The sequence below is a fragment of the Phocoena phocoena genome, chromosome 13 (genome assembly GCF_963924675.1).
Source record: "Phocoena phocoena chromosome 13, mPhoPho1.1, whole genome shotgun sequence".
NCBI classification, from domain to species: Eukaryota; Metazoa; Chordata; class Mammalia; order Artiodactyla; family Phocoenidae; genus Phocoena; species Phocoena phocoena.
The window spans coordinates 24,882,114-24,895,903 of record NC_089231.1 but is presented as its reverse complement, the minus strand read 5'-3'; the positions used below and the strand labels follow the sequence as shown (position 1 = coordinate 24,895,903).

The window sequence follows — 13,790 nt, the reverse complement described above, 5'->3', positions numbered from 1 at the left end:
TAAACGGAGTATATGCTTTGAAAATTGTGAATCACTATATTGTACACCTGTAAATTATATAATATTGCACATCAACTATGTCAATTAAAAAAAGAAAGAAGAAAACAAAAAATAAAAAAATATTATTTTTTTTATTTATAGAGCACATATTTTACCTCCTTCTCATTGTCTATCTCCTCCACAAAAAACAAAAAAACAAAAAACCAAGCTCTATGAAGAGGCAGGGATTTTTGTCTACTTTGTCCATTACTGTATCCAGAGTTTAGAACAGTGCCTGACACATATAGGGAGAGACAGTTAAGTGAATTAAAATTGCAAAGAGGATGGTAAAATAAAAATTAGAAAAGCAGGTCTGGAGATTGAAAATTTTACTCCAGAACTCTTGAATTCTAACAAGTCCCCATTTCCTCTTTAGCATATATAAAGTGAGCTTTTCATTCATCTACTTATTACATTTACTGAGCAACTCCTATGTACCAGACATCAAAGGGATGCAGATGACTAAGACATGACCCCTATTCTCAAGGAAGTTACAGTGAGTGGGAGAGAGAAAACATTTAAATAACTACATACGAGGTAGAAGAGGAGAGGAGTCCCCAAAAATGTAAATATAAAATGCAATTCAGAGCAGGGAGGCACAGGTAGGTTGAGGAGTAAAAGGAAAGGCTTCCTAAATGTTGTTAAATTGATCAAGGGCTTCAATGAATGCTTAGAATTTGAATAAGCAAAAAGCAAAGGTGGGAGAATGGTATATTGCGAAAAGAAAATTGTGTCAGTAAATCCAAAACTGCAGGAAGGAAGAAAGCACAGAGATAGTTCTGCTCGGCTAGAGCACTGGGTGGGGGTGGGGTAATGGGAAGTAGGGAGGCAAAGGACTGGAATGGCAGGCTGGGGTTAGACTGTGAATGGTCTAGAATTGCAGCCTAAGCACTCCAGACCTTGTCAGGGAGCAACAGGGCTTGACCTCTAAATAGCAGAAGGACGTTACTAGAGCACTGCTCCACAAAAATTCTTCATGGAATTTTAGAAGACAGAATTCTAGACTCATAAGAATTGCAAGAAATCTTTCAGATCATCCTGTGCAACTTTTTTTTTTTTTTTTTTGCTGTACGTGGGCCTCTCACCGCTGTGGCCTCTCCCGTTGCGGAGCACAGGCCCCGGATGCGCAGGCTCAGCGGCCATGGCTCACGGGCCCAGCCGCTCCGCGGCACGTGGGATCCTCCCGGACCGGGGCACGAACCCGCATCCCCTGCATCGGCAGGCGGACTCTCAACCACTGCGCCACCAGGGAAGCCCCTGTGTACCTTTTTATTAACATGAACTCTTTTCAATCTTTTCCCCCTATGTTACAGATTTGAGTTCCTTTGTCATCTGGTGCTCTTTTTACATTTACCATCCAGACTTTATCGTGAAGACGACACTTCACTACTTCATGAAGCCCCATATGGACTGCTGAACAACTTTACCCATCAGAAAACACTTCCTTAGGTGGAACTAATACCTGTCTTTGTTCAGTTACTACCCATTGCCCTTGGCATAAAACGAGGAGCTTAATTCCTCTTTCACAGTACTAATCCTTAAAGTAGCTGAACACAGTTTTTATATCTTTCTCTCTTTTCCAGGTTATATATCCCCTACTCCTCACCTTAAGTGACCTACAGGCTCTTTACTATAACGTCACCTGCTTGTGCACACATCTTGGTTTACCAATGTGATGCTCAGATGGAATCTAACGATCCTAGTGCGGTCTTACTGGCACGGAAGGGGATAGTACAGGACAGTGGTAAACAAAATGGACGCTGGAGAAAGACTGCCTTGGTTTGAAGCCCAGCTTTGCATCTGGGCAGTAATTTAACGTCTCTGAGCCTTAGTTGCCTCGTCTAGAAAATCAGGATAATAGCATCAACTCATAGTGCTACAAAGCGCTCAGAAAAGTGTCTTGTAGCATGACTAGTATTATTGTTGAGCTTGAGTTCTCAAATTTTACTCACAGGTTATATCTGCCAGCATCGTGAGAAACTGTGCATCTGAGCCTTAAGATGAAAAAGGCTGGCAGTGCTTATACCATTCTTTTTTTTTTTCTTAAGTTTTATTTTATTTTTTTTATTGGAGTATAATTGCTTTACAATGTTGTGTTAGTTTCTGCTGTACAATGAAGTGAATCAGCTATATGTATATCTATATCCCCTCCCGCTTGGACCTCCCTCTCCCCCACCCCATCTTATCCATCTGGGTCATCACAAAGCACTGAGCTGAGCTCCGTGTGCCATACAGCAGATTCCCACTAGCTATCTATTTTACACATGGTAGCGTATTTATGTCAAACCTAATCTCCCAATTCGTCCCACCCTCCCCTTCCCCGCCCACCCCATGTCCATTCTCTACGTCTACGTCTCTATTCCCCCTGCAAATAGGTTCATCTGTACCATTTTTCTATATTCCACAAATATGCGTCAATATATGACATGTTTTTCTCTTTCTGGCTTACTTCACTCTATATGACAGACTCTAGGTGCATCCACATCTCTACAAATGACCCAATTTCATTCCTTTTTATGGCTGAGTAATATTCCATTGTATATATGTACCACATCTTCTTTGTCCATTCATCTGTCACTGGACATTTAGGTTGTTTCCATGTTCTGGCTATTGTAAATAGTGCTGCAATGAACAATGGGGTACATGAGTCCTTTTGAATTATGGTTTTCTCAGACTATATGCACAGTAGTGGGATTGCTGGATCATATGGTAGTTCGATTTTTAGTTTTTTTAAGGAACTTCCATACTGTTCTCCATAGTGGCTGTATCAATTTACATTCCCATCAACAGTACAAAAGGGTTCCCTTTTCTCCACACCCTCTCCGGCATTTGTTGTTTGTAGATTTTCTGACGATGGCCATTCTGACTGGTGGTGAGGTGATACCTCATTGTAGTTTTGATTTGCATTTCTCTAATGATTAGTGATGTTGAACATCTTTTCATGTGCCTCTTGGCCATCTGTATGTCTTCTTTGGTGAAATGTCTGTTTAGGTCTTCTGCCCACTTTTTAATTGGGTTGTTTGTTTTTTTGATATTGAGCTCCATGAGCTGTTTGTATATTTTGGAGATTAATTCTTTGCCCATTGCTTCATTTGCAAATATTTTCTCCCATACTGAGGGTTGTCTTTTTGTCGTGTTTATGGTTTCCTTTGCTGTGTAGAAGCTTTTAAGTTTAATTAGGTCCCATTTAATTACTTTTGTTTTTATTTTCCTTACTCTAGGAGGTGGGTCAAAAAAAGATCGTGCTGTAGTTTATGTCAGAGAGTGTTTCTCCTATGTTTTCCTCTAAGAGTTTTATAGTGTCTGGTCTTACATTGAGGTCTTTAATCCATTTTGAATTTATTTTTGTGTATGGAATTAGGTAGTGTTCTAATTTCATTCTCTTAAAAAAATAAACAAATAACTTTATTTATTTATTTATGGCTGTGTGGGGTCTTCGTTGCTGTGTACGGGCTTTCTCTAGTTGTGGTGAGCGGGGGCTACTCTGTTGCGGTGCATGGGCTTCTCATTGTGGTGGCTTTTCTTCTTGCAGAACACAGGCTCTAGGTGTGCAGGCTTCAGTAGTTGTGGCGTGCAGGCTCAGCAGTTGTGGCTCGCAGGCTCTAGAGTGCAGGCTCAGTAGTTGTGGCGCACGGGTTTAGCTGCTCTGCGGCATGTGGGATCTTACCGGACAAGGGATCGAACCCATGTCCCCTGCATTGGCAGGTGGATTCGTAACCACTGTGTCACCAGGGAAGTCCTAATTTCATTCTTTTACATGTAGCTGTCCAGTTTTCCCAGCACCACTTATTGAAGAGGCTGTCTTTTCTCCATTGTACATTCTTGCCTACTTTGTCATAAATTAGGTGACCATACGTGCGTGGGTTTACCTCTGGGCTTTCTATCCTGTACCATTGATCTATATTTCTGTTTTTGTGCCAGTACCATACTGTCTTGGTTACTGTAGCTTTGTAGTATACTTTGAAGTCGGGGAGCCTGATTCCTCCAGTTCTGTTTTTCTTTCTCAAGATTGCTTTGGCTATTCGGGGTCTTTTGTGTTTCCATACAAATTGTAAAAATTTTTGTTCTAATTCTGTGAAGAATGCCATTGGTAGTTTGATAGGGATTGCATTGAATCTGTAGATTGCTTTGGGTAGTAGAGTCATTTTCACAATATTGATTCTTCCAATCCAAAAACGTGGTATATTTCTCCATCTGTTTATGTCATCTTTTTTTTTTTTTTTTGTGGTACGCGGGCCTCTCACTGTTGTGGCCTCTCCCATTGCGGAGCACAGGCTCCGGATGCACAGGCTCAGCGGCCATGGCTCACGGGCCCAGCCACTACGCGGCATATGGGATCTTCCCGGACCGGGGCATGAACCTGTGTCCCCTGCATCGGCAGGCAGACTTTCAACCACTGTGCCACCAGGGAAGCCCTATGTCATCTTTGATTTCTTTCATCAGTGTTTTATGGTTTTCTGAGTACAAGTCTTTTGCCTCCTTAGGCTTCAATTTTATTTAGAGGATATACTCTTTTCCAGTTGGAGATTATTGTCACTAAAGGAGATAAACTAGCATTTGAAAATGGGAGAATGCATAAATCAGTCAATCAATCATGTAATCTTGTCCACTGTTCCAATGCTGAAGGCCCACAATTTCTTATTTTCTTTGCTTTCTCCTCTCAGAGGATCAAAGGCCCCTTCCAATTCTAGTCTTTGACAACGTTTGTGTAAGTTCATGCCACTCCATTACTTTTGGCCTCTGTACCTACCATTCTTTCTATCTTTTGCAGGTATCCTTTAAAAAAAATCCATGCTCATCAAGGAACTTCTCATTCTGCTTCTTTAGTTTCTTTTGATCGTATGCCACGCTGTTGGCAACTCAAGCACCTTTCTTCCCCTTTCATGCTGAAAGCCTGGAAACTACATGTCCTAGCATCTCTCCCGAAGGGCTTTGGGTTAGACTGTGGCAAGGAGAGGAACTTGTATTTCAGAAGGCAGAAGAGAAACAGAAGCCACTGGTGCTCTGGTAACAGTGGTGGGCAGACTGTGGGCTTCAGCAAACGTTTTGACAGTGGTTTCTACAATCTTCCTGCAGATCTCCACATGGATGTCTGCAGGCAGGCCAGACCATCAGTGACGACATTCTTGCCACTTCTGATTTCCTGAAAGCCAGCACTGTTTTTTGCTGGCTTCCTCAGTCCTTTCAATGACTTTCAAATTTCCTATATTAAATTGCTTTCTGTTCACAATCAGGGGTTTTATTTCTCTGACAGGTTTGGTAGGGAAAACAGAAGGTCCTCTCTATAACTCGAGTATAAAGGATTTTGTAAGGAAAATAGAGGCTTATGCAACTGTTGAAAAGGCAAGATCAGGGAAGCTGCAACAGAAGACTGTCTTCAGCACTGGAGTAGGAGGTTCTCAAGAGCTCACTGCAAGCTGCTGCAAACCTCAGTATCTCTGAGGAGACATCGACGACCCTGGCTGCCTACAGCACCAGGCCAGGCAGGAGCTGCCTCTGGAGAATAATGGCTTCTTCTCTTCTGCTTTCCAAATTGCATGCAAGTGTGCCTCTCCTTGGCCGACTGCAATTTGGAACTACACAGACAGGAGGATTCTGGGAAATGTACTCTGGATGCTTCTCTGTGACGCAGAGGAGACTGGAGAAGGAGGCGAATGTGATACAGAGTTGCAAACAGATACTTCAGTACAAACGTAGTTCTCATATTTGTTTACACAGAACAATCAGTGATTGGATAGTTAATATTTTTTATTTTATTTGTTTTCCATCCCACTTGAACTACATTTTTTCTTGTTATGAACCATATACAACTTTTAGCAATTTATGTTCTTTTGGCATACAAAACTGACTATGCCCTCTGCTATTATGAACTGAAAGGTGATCTCTGTCATAAAAAATCCACAGATTAATAATATTTCCTTATTGTTTCTTGCATCTTCTGAGAGTAAAAACTGTTATCAAAAGTTTATTCCGTTTCCTGCTTTGTGGAGAATGATAATTTTAGTATATACACAGACAAAATTATACTCTTAGGAATGGAAACGTTCTTAGAAGTCACACAGTTGGTTTTCCCCACCAATATTTGAGTCCTTACAATTGGAATGGCAAATAACTGCACATGTGCTCCTGGCTTTCTGCTCCTGTTGCCAATGGCAGGCATTGCTAATTGATCTCAGCACTTTTCCTGCTGCACCTGAACTCAGCCTTAGAATCCTTCTCCATTTACCGTGCTGGCCAGCTAGTACCAACAGATAAGAGCTTCATGTAAGATGGAACCTATTTGCATCCCTGTCAAGTGGCCATCGTCCTATTACTCTTAATACCTCCAGTGACAGTGAATGCACCACTTCCCAGAAGTTACCTATTCCATCTCTAAATACAGTTGACCCTTGAACAACAAGGATTTGAACTGGGTGGATCCACTTATGCATAGATTTTTTTCCAACAGTAAATACTACAGTACTACACAATCCATGGTTGGTTGAATCTGTGAGTTCAGAGGAACTGTGGATACAGAGGGCTGATGATAATTATATCTGGGTTTTCGACTGTGTGGAGGGTCTGCACCCTGGACCCCTACATTGTTCAAGGGGCAACTGTAGTTCCATTTCTTAGAAAGTTCTCCCTTCTATGGGACTGAAATGCAAGTTCCTTCTACCCATTGGTCCTATTCCTGAGACCACACAGAAGTCCAAATCTGCTTTTGTAAACAATTCTTCCAGTACTTGAAGACAAGTCTCTTCTGCTTGGATCCTGTGAATTCCCCTAATCATTCCCTGTGTTCTTTCACAATTTTGGTGATTCTCTGATAGTTTTCCAAATTGTCTTATGGTGTGTGGCCTCCAAAGTTTGCTCTGAATTGTCTAGTACAGACAGCCTCTAGAAACTAGTAGCAGATCGACTCACGTATACTGTTGAGCCACACAACATTTAGCAAAGCAGAGCCAGGCATCTAACGATGAAAGACTCAGCGAGCCAATACCTGAAAGCTGTCCTTGAGACCGCCTAGTCCAAGTCCAAATCCACTTCCATAAACAGTTCTTCCAGTACTTGCAGACCAGTTCTCTAACCAGTCCATCAGAACCTACGTTCAGCCACCATTCCCTGGAGCTTCTGTAATCAATGCAGACTATAGCTGTCTCCTAAAAGGCCTAAGTGCACTCCTCTGCCCACCAGACAATTTCTTGGACGAATTCTGTTAGCACTTCCACCTTTCCACTGTGGTCCAAGTCGAGCAATAGTCTAACTGATCTCTCTGCTTTCATTGTTGCTCTATAGTCTACCCTCAACACATCAGCCAGAGTGGTCCTATTAAAACTGAAACCCTGGGCTTCCCTGGTGGCGCAGTGGTTGAGAGTCTGCCTGCCGATGCGGGGGACACGGGTTCGTGCCCCGGTCTGGGAAGATCCCACATGCCACGGAGCGGCTGGGCCCGTGAGCCATGGCCGCTGAGCCTGTGCGTCCGGAGCCTGTGCTCCGCAACAGGAGAGGCCACAACAGTGAGAGGCCCGCGTACTACAAAAAAAAAAAAAAAAAAAAGAAAACAAAAAAAACACAAAAAACCCAAAAAAACCCAGCATAGTAGAAGAAATGGAAGTTGTGATTGGAGAGCAGTATATTTAGACCAGAGATGTTCAAAAGGAGATCTCCATGACAACATGATCTGGATTTGGCCATGAGTGGGGGACTGAAATGACACAGATGTGAATGAAAGTCAGTGTGACTGAGCCAGTTAATGAATTGGATGCCAAGGATGGGCCATACACATGGGCATCATAGGCGCCCAGGATGATAAGCCATGGACGGAAAGAAAGACTGAGCCAGATGCTATAGTAAATGAGAGAGAGGCCTAGGAGTCAGTAGGTGGCAGCTATAAGGAGGAGAAGAAGCTGGTACCAGCCTCATATGAACAAAGCTTTGTACTTAAGGGTAGAAGGATAATAGCTAAGCAACAACAGTGGAAACAAAGAAGACACCAACTGCACCTCCAGACCCCGAAGGGTGGGGAGTGTGAAAGAACAAGCAGCTTTTACTTCCAAATGCTGCAGGGGTTTGGGAGTCCTGAGGGGAGAACCAGGTTTCAGTTAAAGAGGTGGTGAAGAGAGAAGATTCAGTGCAGGGACTGAGAGTGTGGGGATACATCCTAACCATGAAATTGGGGTCTAAAAAGGCAGTGTAGGGTATGGGAGGCAGGGAAGTAATAGGAGGCTGCATCTGGGGAGAGAAAGCACAAAGAGGAATGGGGATGAAAGTACAAAAGAAGATGGCAATGACCAATGATGAGAACATATGACATTAGGTTTAAGCTTGCCACAAGGTTCCATCAACACTGAGCAAGTCTTTCTCAAGAAACTGCTCTGTGACAATGTTGCTGTAAGTGCTTGGGCACAGAGTAAGCAAAGGTCCCTGCCCTTTCAGGGCTCATAGTCTAGCAGGAGGAAACAGACAGTGAACAATCAGCGTAATATAATAAATAACAAAATGATCTAGGGTACTAGGATGTGATAAATGCTCTGGAAAATACAGAAAAGGTAGAGCAGCTTGAGGGGGTGTGGGAGTGTCCGTGAGGATGTGGTGGGAGAAAATCTTACAGAGAATGGTCCGGGCAAACCTTTAGCAAAAAAAAAAAAAAAAAAAAAGAGGCGAGAGAATTAGGCATGCTTATTCAGAGCAGAGTCCTAAGCAGTAGGAACAACTACTAAAAAGGTCCAAAGCCAGGAGGATGCCAAGCATGTTGAAGAAATAATGAAAAGAACAAAGCAGCTAGAGCTGTGTGAACAAGGGGAGAGGAACAGGAGGTAAACAGGATGCTGGGGGTGGGGAGGTGCAGTGAAATGGGAAACCAGTGCAAGAGGAGAGACACGATGGGGTTTCAGTTTTGTTTTTTTTTTTTGCGGTACGCGGCCCTCTCACTGGGGTGGGCTCTCCCATTGTGGAGCACAGGCTCCGGACGCGCAGGCTCAGTGGCCATGGCTCACGGGTCCAGCCGCTCCGCGGCATGTGGGATCTTCCCGGACCGGGGCACGAACCCGCGTCCCCTGCATCGGCAGGCGGACTCTCAACCACTGGGCCACCAGGGAAGCCCTATGCTGGTTCTTTGATCTCATCAAAATCCCGCTTCCCTTGACTCCTCTGCATTATCCTTTCCTTATGGTTTCTTGATAGTTCCACTTCTTTCTTGACTAGCTTAAACACCACGATCCATCAGTTCCTATGAGTTGCCAGTCTAATCATCATGGATTTTTGTACTGGTTAACATGGTAGAGTTCAAATAAATTTGAAACAGTGAGAAAAAACCCGAAAGACCTCAGATGTCTTACTTTAGGTAAGAAAGGAAATAATATGAATTCTCTACACTTCAGGAATTGTCAGGAAAAGAGAGTAAAGTCAAAGCTGGAGGGTCTGGTGAACCGTAATCAGGTTTTATGCTATAGCCACATGGTGGTGCCGTTTTAGCTGATAAGCAGAAACCCCTCCTTTGCTCGGCACTGCGCGAACTGCACGGCTGTTTACGGACAGTGGAACTTCTGCAAGTGATTATGACTAATGTGCTGTTGCTTTATAAACTGTTATTATAACTGAAAATATTTTCGTATCCTACAATGTTCATTAAGCAGCGGTTCTAGTGAGAGTGCTGAAAAACACAGCCCCCCAAACAGTAACTTTGGAACAGAAGCTAGTTCTGATTAAACATTATGAAGAAGGCCAAACATTCACTGTGACACCCTGTGTGCTGTTCATTTAGGAATGAGCACTCTAAAAACATGAGAGGTAATGAAGGAAAAAATTAAAAGAAGTATTAAGGTAAAAATAGGCGACAATGCTGTACATTCACGCATCTTCCCCCAAATATCCCCCTTACATATGTTCCTATGGGAAAATTAGTCTTGAAGTATGAGTTTTACATCATGAGATCACTTAGAAACATATCTAACACACAAATGTAAATGCCTCCTCAAAATACAATATTTCCCCTACCTCCTCCATGAGGCGATCCTCTTCTACAGCTACTCCCGGGCACACAGTAAACAGTGTGGTGATTACGAGCGTGGACTTTGGAGCCAGATGGCCTGGGTATGAATCTCCTAGTTTCCTAATTTTCTAATTATATGGCTTTGGGTTAATTACTTAACCTCTCTGTGCACCAGATTCCTCATCTGAAAATTAGGGTGATGACACTACTTACCGCCAAAGGGCTGTTGTGAGGATTGGTCAGGTTAATATACGTAAGACACTTAGAATCTCCCAAAAGCACTGAGTAAACACTATGTAAACATTAGCTACTGTTGTAGTGATCATCATCGCCATCACCACCACCACCATCTTCCCATCAACCCTTGATGATACTTACAAGCCTGTATTTATTTCACTGGGTTAAAAAAGTAAGGTGCTCCTTTGTTCATAGTATATATATGAATTACTCATAGTATATACAGTGGCTACTCATAGGCTATGCAGTGGTGTGAAGACAGTCCTTTTGCTAGTTCTTCTAGAAGACTGTCAGAATCCTTCACCACAGTTCTGTGTGTCAATATACAGTAGAGTAGGCAGCGCAAGTTTAGAGAGCCTTTTCCAGTGCAAGTGCTGGGTAAGTGGTATGATTCTGAATAGAGTCCACTCAGACACCAATATTTACAACAAGTGATACAACAGTATGTTTCTTCCCCCAGTCTTACCTTCAGCCTGTCCTTGGGCAGTGCGACGACCCCTTGCTTGATGATTTCCAGAACCCGTTCCACTGACAGCTCAGCTCCAGCTTGTAGCAACCTCGAGCTAAAGAAGGTGATCACCTGGAATGTAAAGTGTTATTTTTTTAAACAAGTACATGTATGAGAGGTATTTTCAGTAGATGCCTTTCTCACACGGCGGTCAAAGGATCATGGTTCCATTTCTTTGAGTGACCTGGCTTTCAATTCACTAGCTCTCCTAAATAAGTCCTCTGTATAAAGGGTTTGATGGCTGAATCAGAGCCAACCCCTGAATGTTCAGGGTCGATGATGCATTCTGTGAATTAAGCAGGCCCCTGAATTCTGCACTTTCTTGTGCTGCCTCACCTTGCATTCATGTTTCATTCAGAGAGCAGCACCCATCAGAAGGTAGGAAGAGAAGGCTAAAGCTTAATGTCTGTTAATATTGAGGCTTAATAGTAGTTGACCAGAAAAAGTCTTGGTAAGAAAGAAATTTGAAGCTAATGGCTAAAATGATGTTTGGGGGATTATTTATCAATTTAATTTATCCACAACACTCTTGCCTCTGAGCACCGGGGATAATCAACAGCAAGCTGTAATTTTTTGGTTTCATGTCACAGCACAGCCTGAACTATGTAGTAAGGTGCTAACACAGTAACATTTGGAAATAACACTGTCTCTTAACACTTGTCATTAAAAACTAAAAGATTGTCATCATTTTTTAGGAAATCACTTAAAAACCACAATGTCAATAAATCAAGAAGACCATAAGTCACTTTTTATTCAAGAGACTATACACTGCAGACAAGTGTTTATAGTCAAAGATGCCTACAAAAATTTATGTTTCTTAAAAAGTTGAGTATTTCCATTTACATGTTTTCTATTTTATAGGTAAATTATTTTAAGTTAACTAAGAGTTATTTCCAAACAGTTTTCTAGATTTTCTTTCAAGATTACTCTCCTAAATATTAATTGTTCAAATGCACAGTAACTTTTCTCCTAACCATTCTAGTGGAAGGTGCATGATAGGACAAAAATGCCACTGAAATAGATTTATTCTGGAAAGTAGAGACCCAGCTGGAGCCAGAACCCTAACAAGCTTGTGCCTTGAAGGACTGTGGCAACGAGCGAAAACAAAGGCAGCCAATGCCTGGTTACACTGCTGTTGATTCCAAATAAATCATTTCTTTATCTCAGGCAGTTTGCTGGCATCAGCTCCTTTGCAAGTTGCTTATTTTGTCCACGACAGGTTGGTTTTCAACATGTGCCTATGGGTCTTGTTTTTTCCAAGTCAGATTTTAAGCTCTCTGGGATAAAATTTTGTTCACAAGAGTTTAGACACAGCAGGTACTATAATTGATTTTCATAAATTGTAATTAAGTCTCTTTTTATTTATTTATTTTTGGCTGCACTGGGTCTTTGTTGTTGCGCGTGGACTTCCTCTAGTTGCGGCGAGCAGGAGCTACTCTTTGTTGTGGTGCGCAGGCTTATCATCGCAGTGGCTTCTCGTTGCGGAACATGGGCTCTAGGCACGTGGGCTTCATAGTTGTGGCACATGGGATCATCTGGCTTGTGGGCTCTAGTTGTGGCTCGCGGGCTGGGCTCTAGAGCTCAGGCTCAGTAGTTGTGGCACACAGGTTTAGTTGCTCCGTGGCATGTGGGATCTTCCCGGACCAGGGATCGAACCCATGTACCCTGCATTGGCAGGTGGATTCTTAACCACTGCACCACCAGGGAAGTCCCTCTTTTTATTTTTAAATGGACATTTTATACGTGTAAAATAAGTAAATTCGTGAAAATATTTTTTTGAATTTTGGCTGTACCTGAAGTTTTTGTGTTTTACTTAAGACACCGATGATACCCTTGACAACCTATTCAGTGGAAGGAATAATCAGAGAATTTACAAAGGAAATAGATGATACTTTTTGTCTGCAAGAAAGATGCAATGTGTACAGCAACTGAAATTCAATAAAAGGGAAAAAAAAGAGAAAGATGCAAGGTAATAATTGGGGGACAAGACACTGATCAAACGTATAATTAAATGGATTTAAGACATCATGGTAGTGTACACTACAAAATGCTCAAAGTCAGAGGCCTAGTTTGGGTCCTGCCTGTGACACTTACTAACCATGTGACTTGTAAGATGCTCAACTTCTTCCAGATGTAGAATTGTGCAGTGGTTTGGAGCATTTATCAGGTGTCAGATTGCTTGCATTTAAATCCCAGCTCTCCTTATAAACTTAGGCAAGTTATTTAACATCTCCATGCCTGAGTTTCCTGATCTATAAATGAAGAAAAATAAAATGCCTGCCTCATGGGTTTGTTCTTAGAATTAATACTTGCAGAGCACAAAGAACGATGCCTGGCACATGGTAAGTGCTCACAAAATGTCAGTAACTATGATTGTCATTAGGTGTATCTCAGTATCTTTGTCTATAAAATGAAAAAGTTGCCCCATCTACTGCATAGGAAACAATCATAATACATGTAAAAGTAGTCTGTTAAGGATGAAACCCATGAATGTCAGTACCCACCAATGTATCCAATCAGTAACATTTCTTTGTAGTTATATTCCTGATTTTATGCCTGATATAGGCGAAAAATTTGTAAGAACTGAGTTTGGTGGCACAGGTCATCTCACCCAAACCAGTCAGGCCTATCGAGTGAAATCTACTGAAAGTAAATTTTAGGAAAGCCTGCAGGTTAAAACCTACATGATCACCGTTAGTTTAATACATTACTGAGGGTCAACTAACAACCACTCTTCTCTTTTTTACTTGATGAATTTATGTACAACTTTTCCCAAGAAATTTATATTAATTTTATTATTTTCAGAAAAATTAAACTTAGTACCAGATTGAGGAAGCTTTCACAGTTTGCTTAGGTTGCATAGGTTGCTTTGGTATCTTGGCAGTCATAAATAATGCTGCTGTGTACTCTGGGGTGCATGTATCTTTTTGAATTAGTGTTTTTGTTTTTTTCAGACATATATGCAGGAGTGGAATTGCTGGGTCATACGGTAGTTCTATTTTTCGTTTTTTTGAGGAAACTCCATACTGCAGA

At 42.0% G+C, this 13,790-nt stretch overlaps 1 protein-coding gene across 13 annotated transcripts in view; it reads right to left on the bottom strand.

Moving 5' to 3' along the window:
* DYM (dymeclin) overlaps positions 1 to 13,790 on the bottom strand; it is a 378,252-nt gene that overhangs the window by 53,536 nt on the left and 310,926 nt on the right. For 11 of the 13 annotated variants that reach the window (XM_065890137.1, XM_065890134.1, XM_065890138.1 and 8 more), the window contains one exon: positions 10,716 to 10,829. The exons of the other annotated variants lie outside the window; for them this stretch is intronic. In XM_065890137.1, the coding sequence (XP_065746209.1) occupies positions 10,716 to 10,829 (114 nt within the window). The remainder of the gene's footprint in view (positions 1 to 10,715; positions 10,830 to 13,790) is intronic. 13 annotated transcript variants of the gene reach the window in all.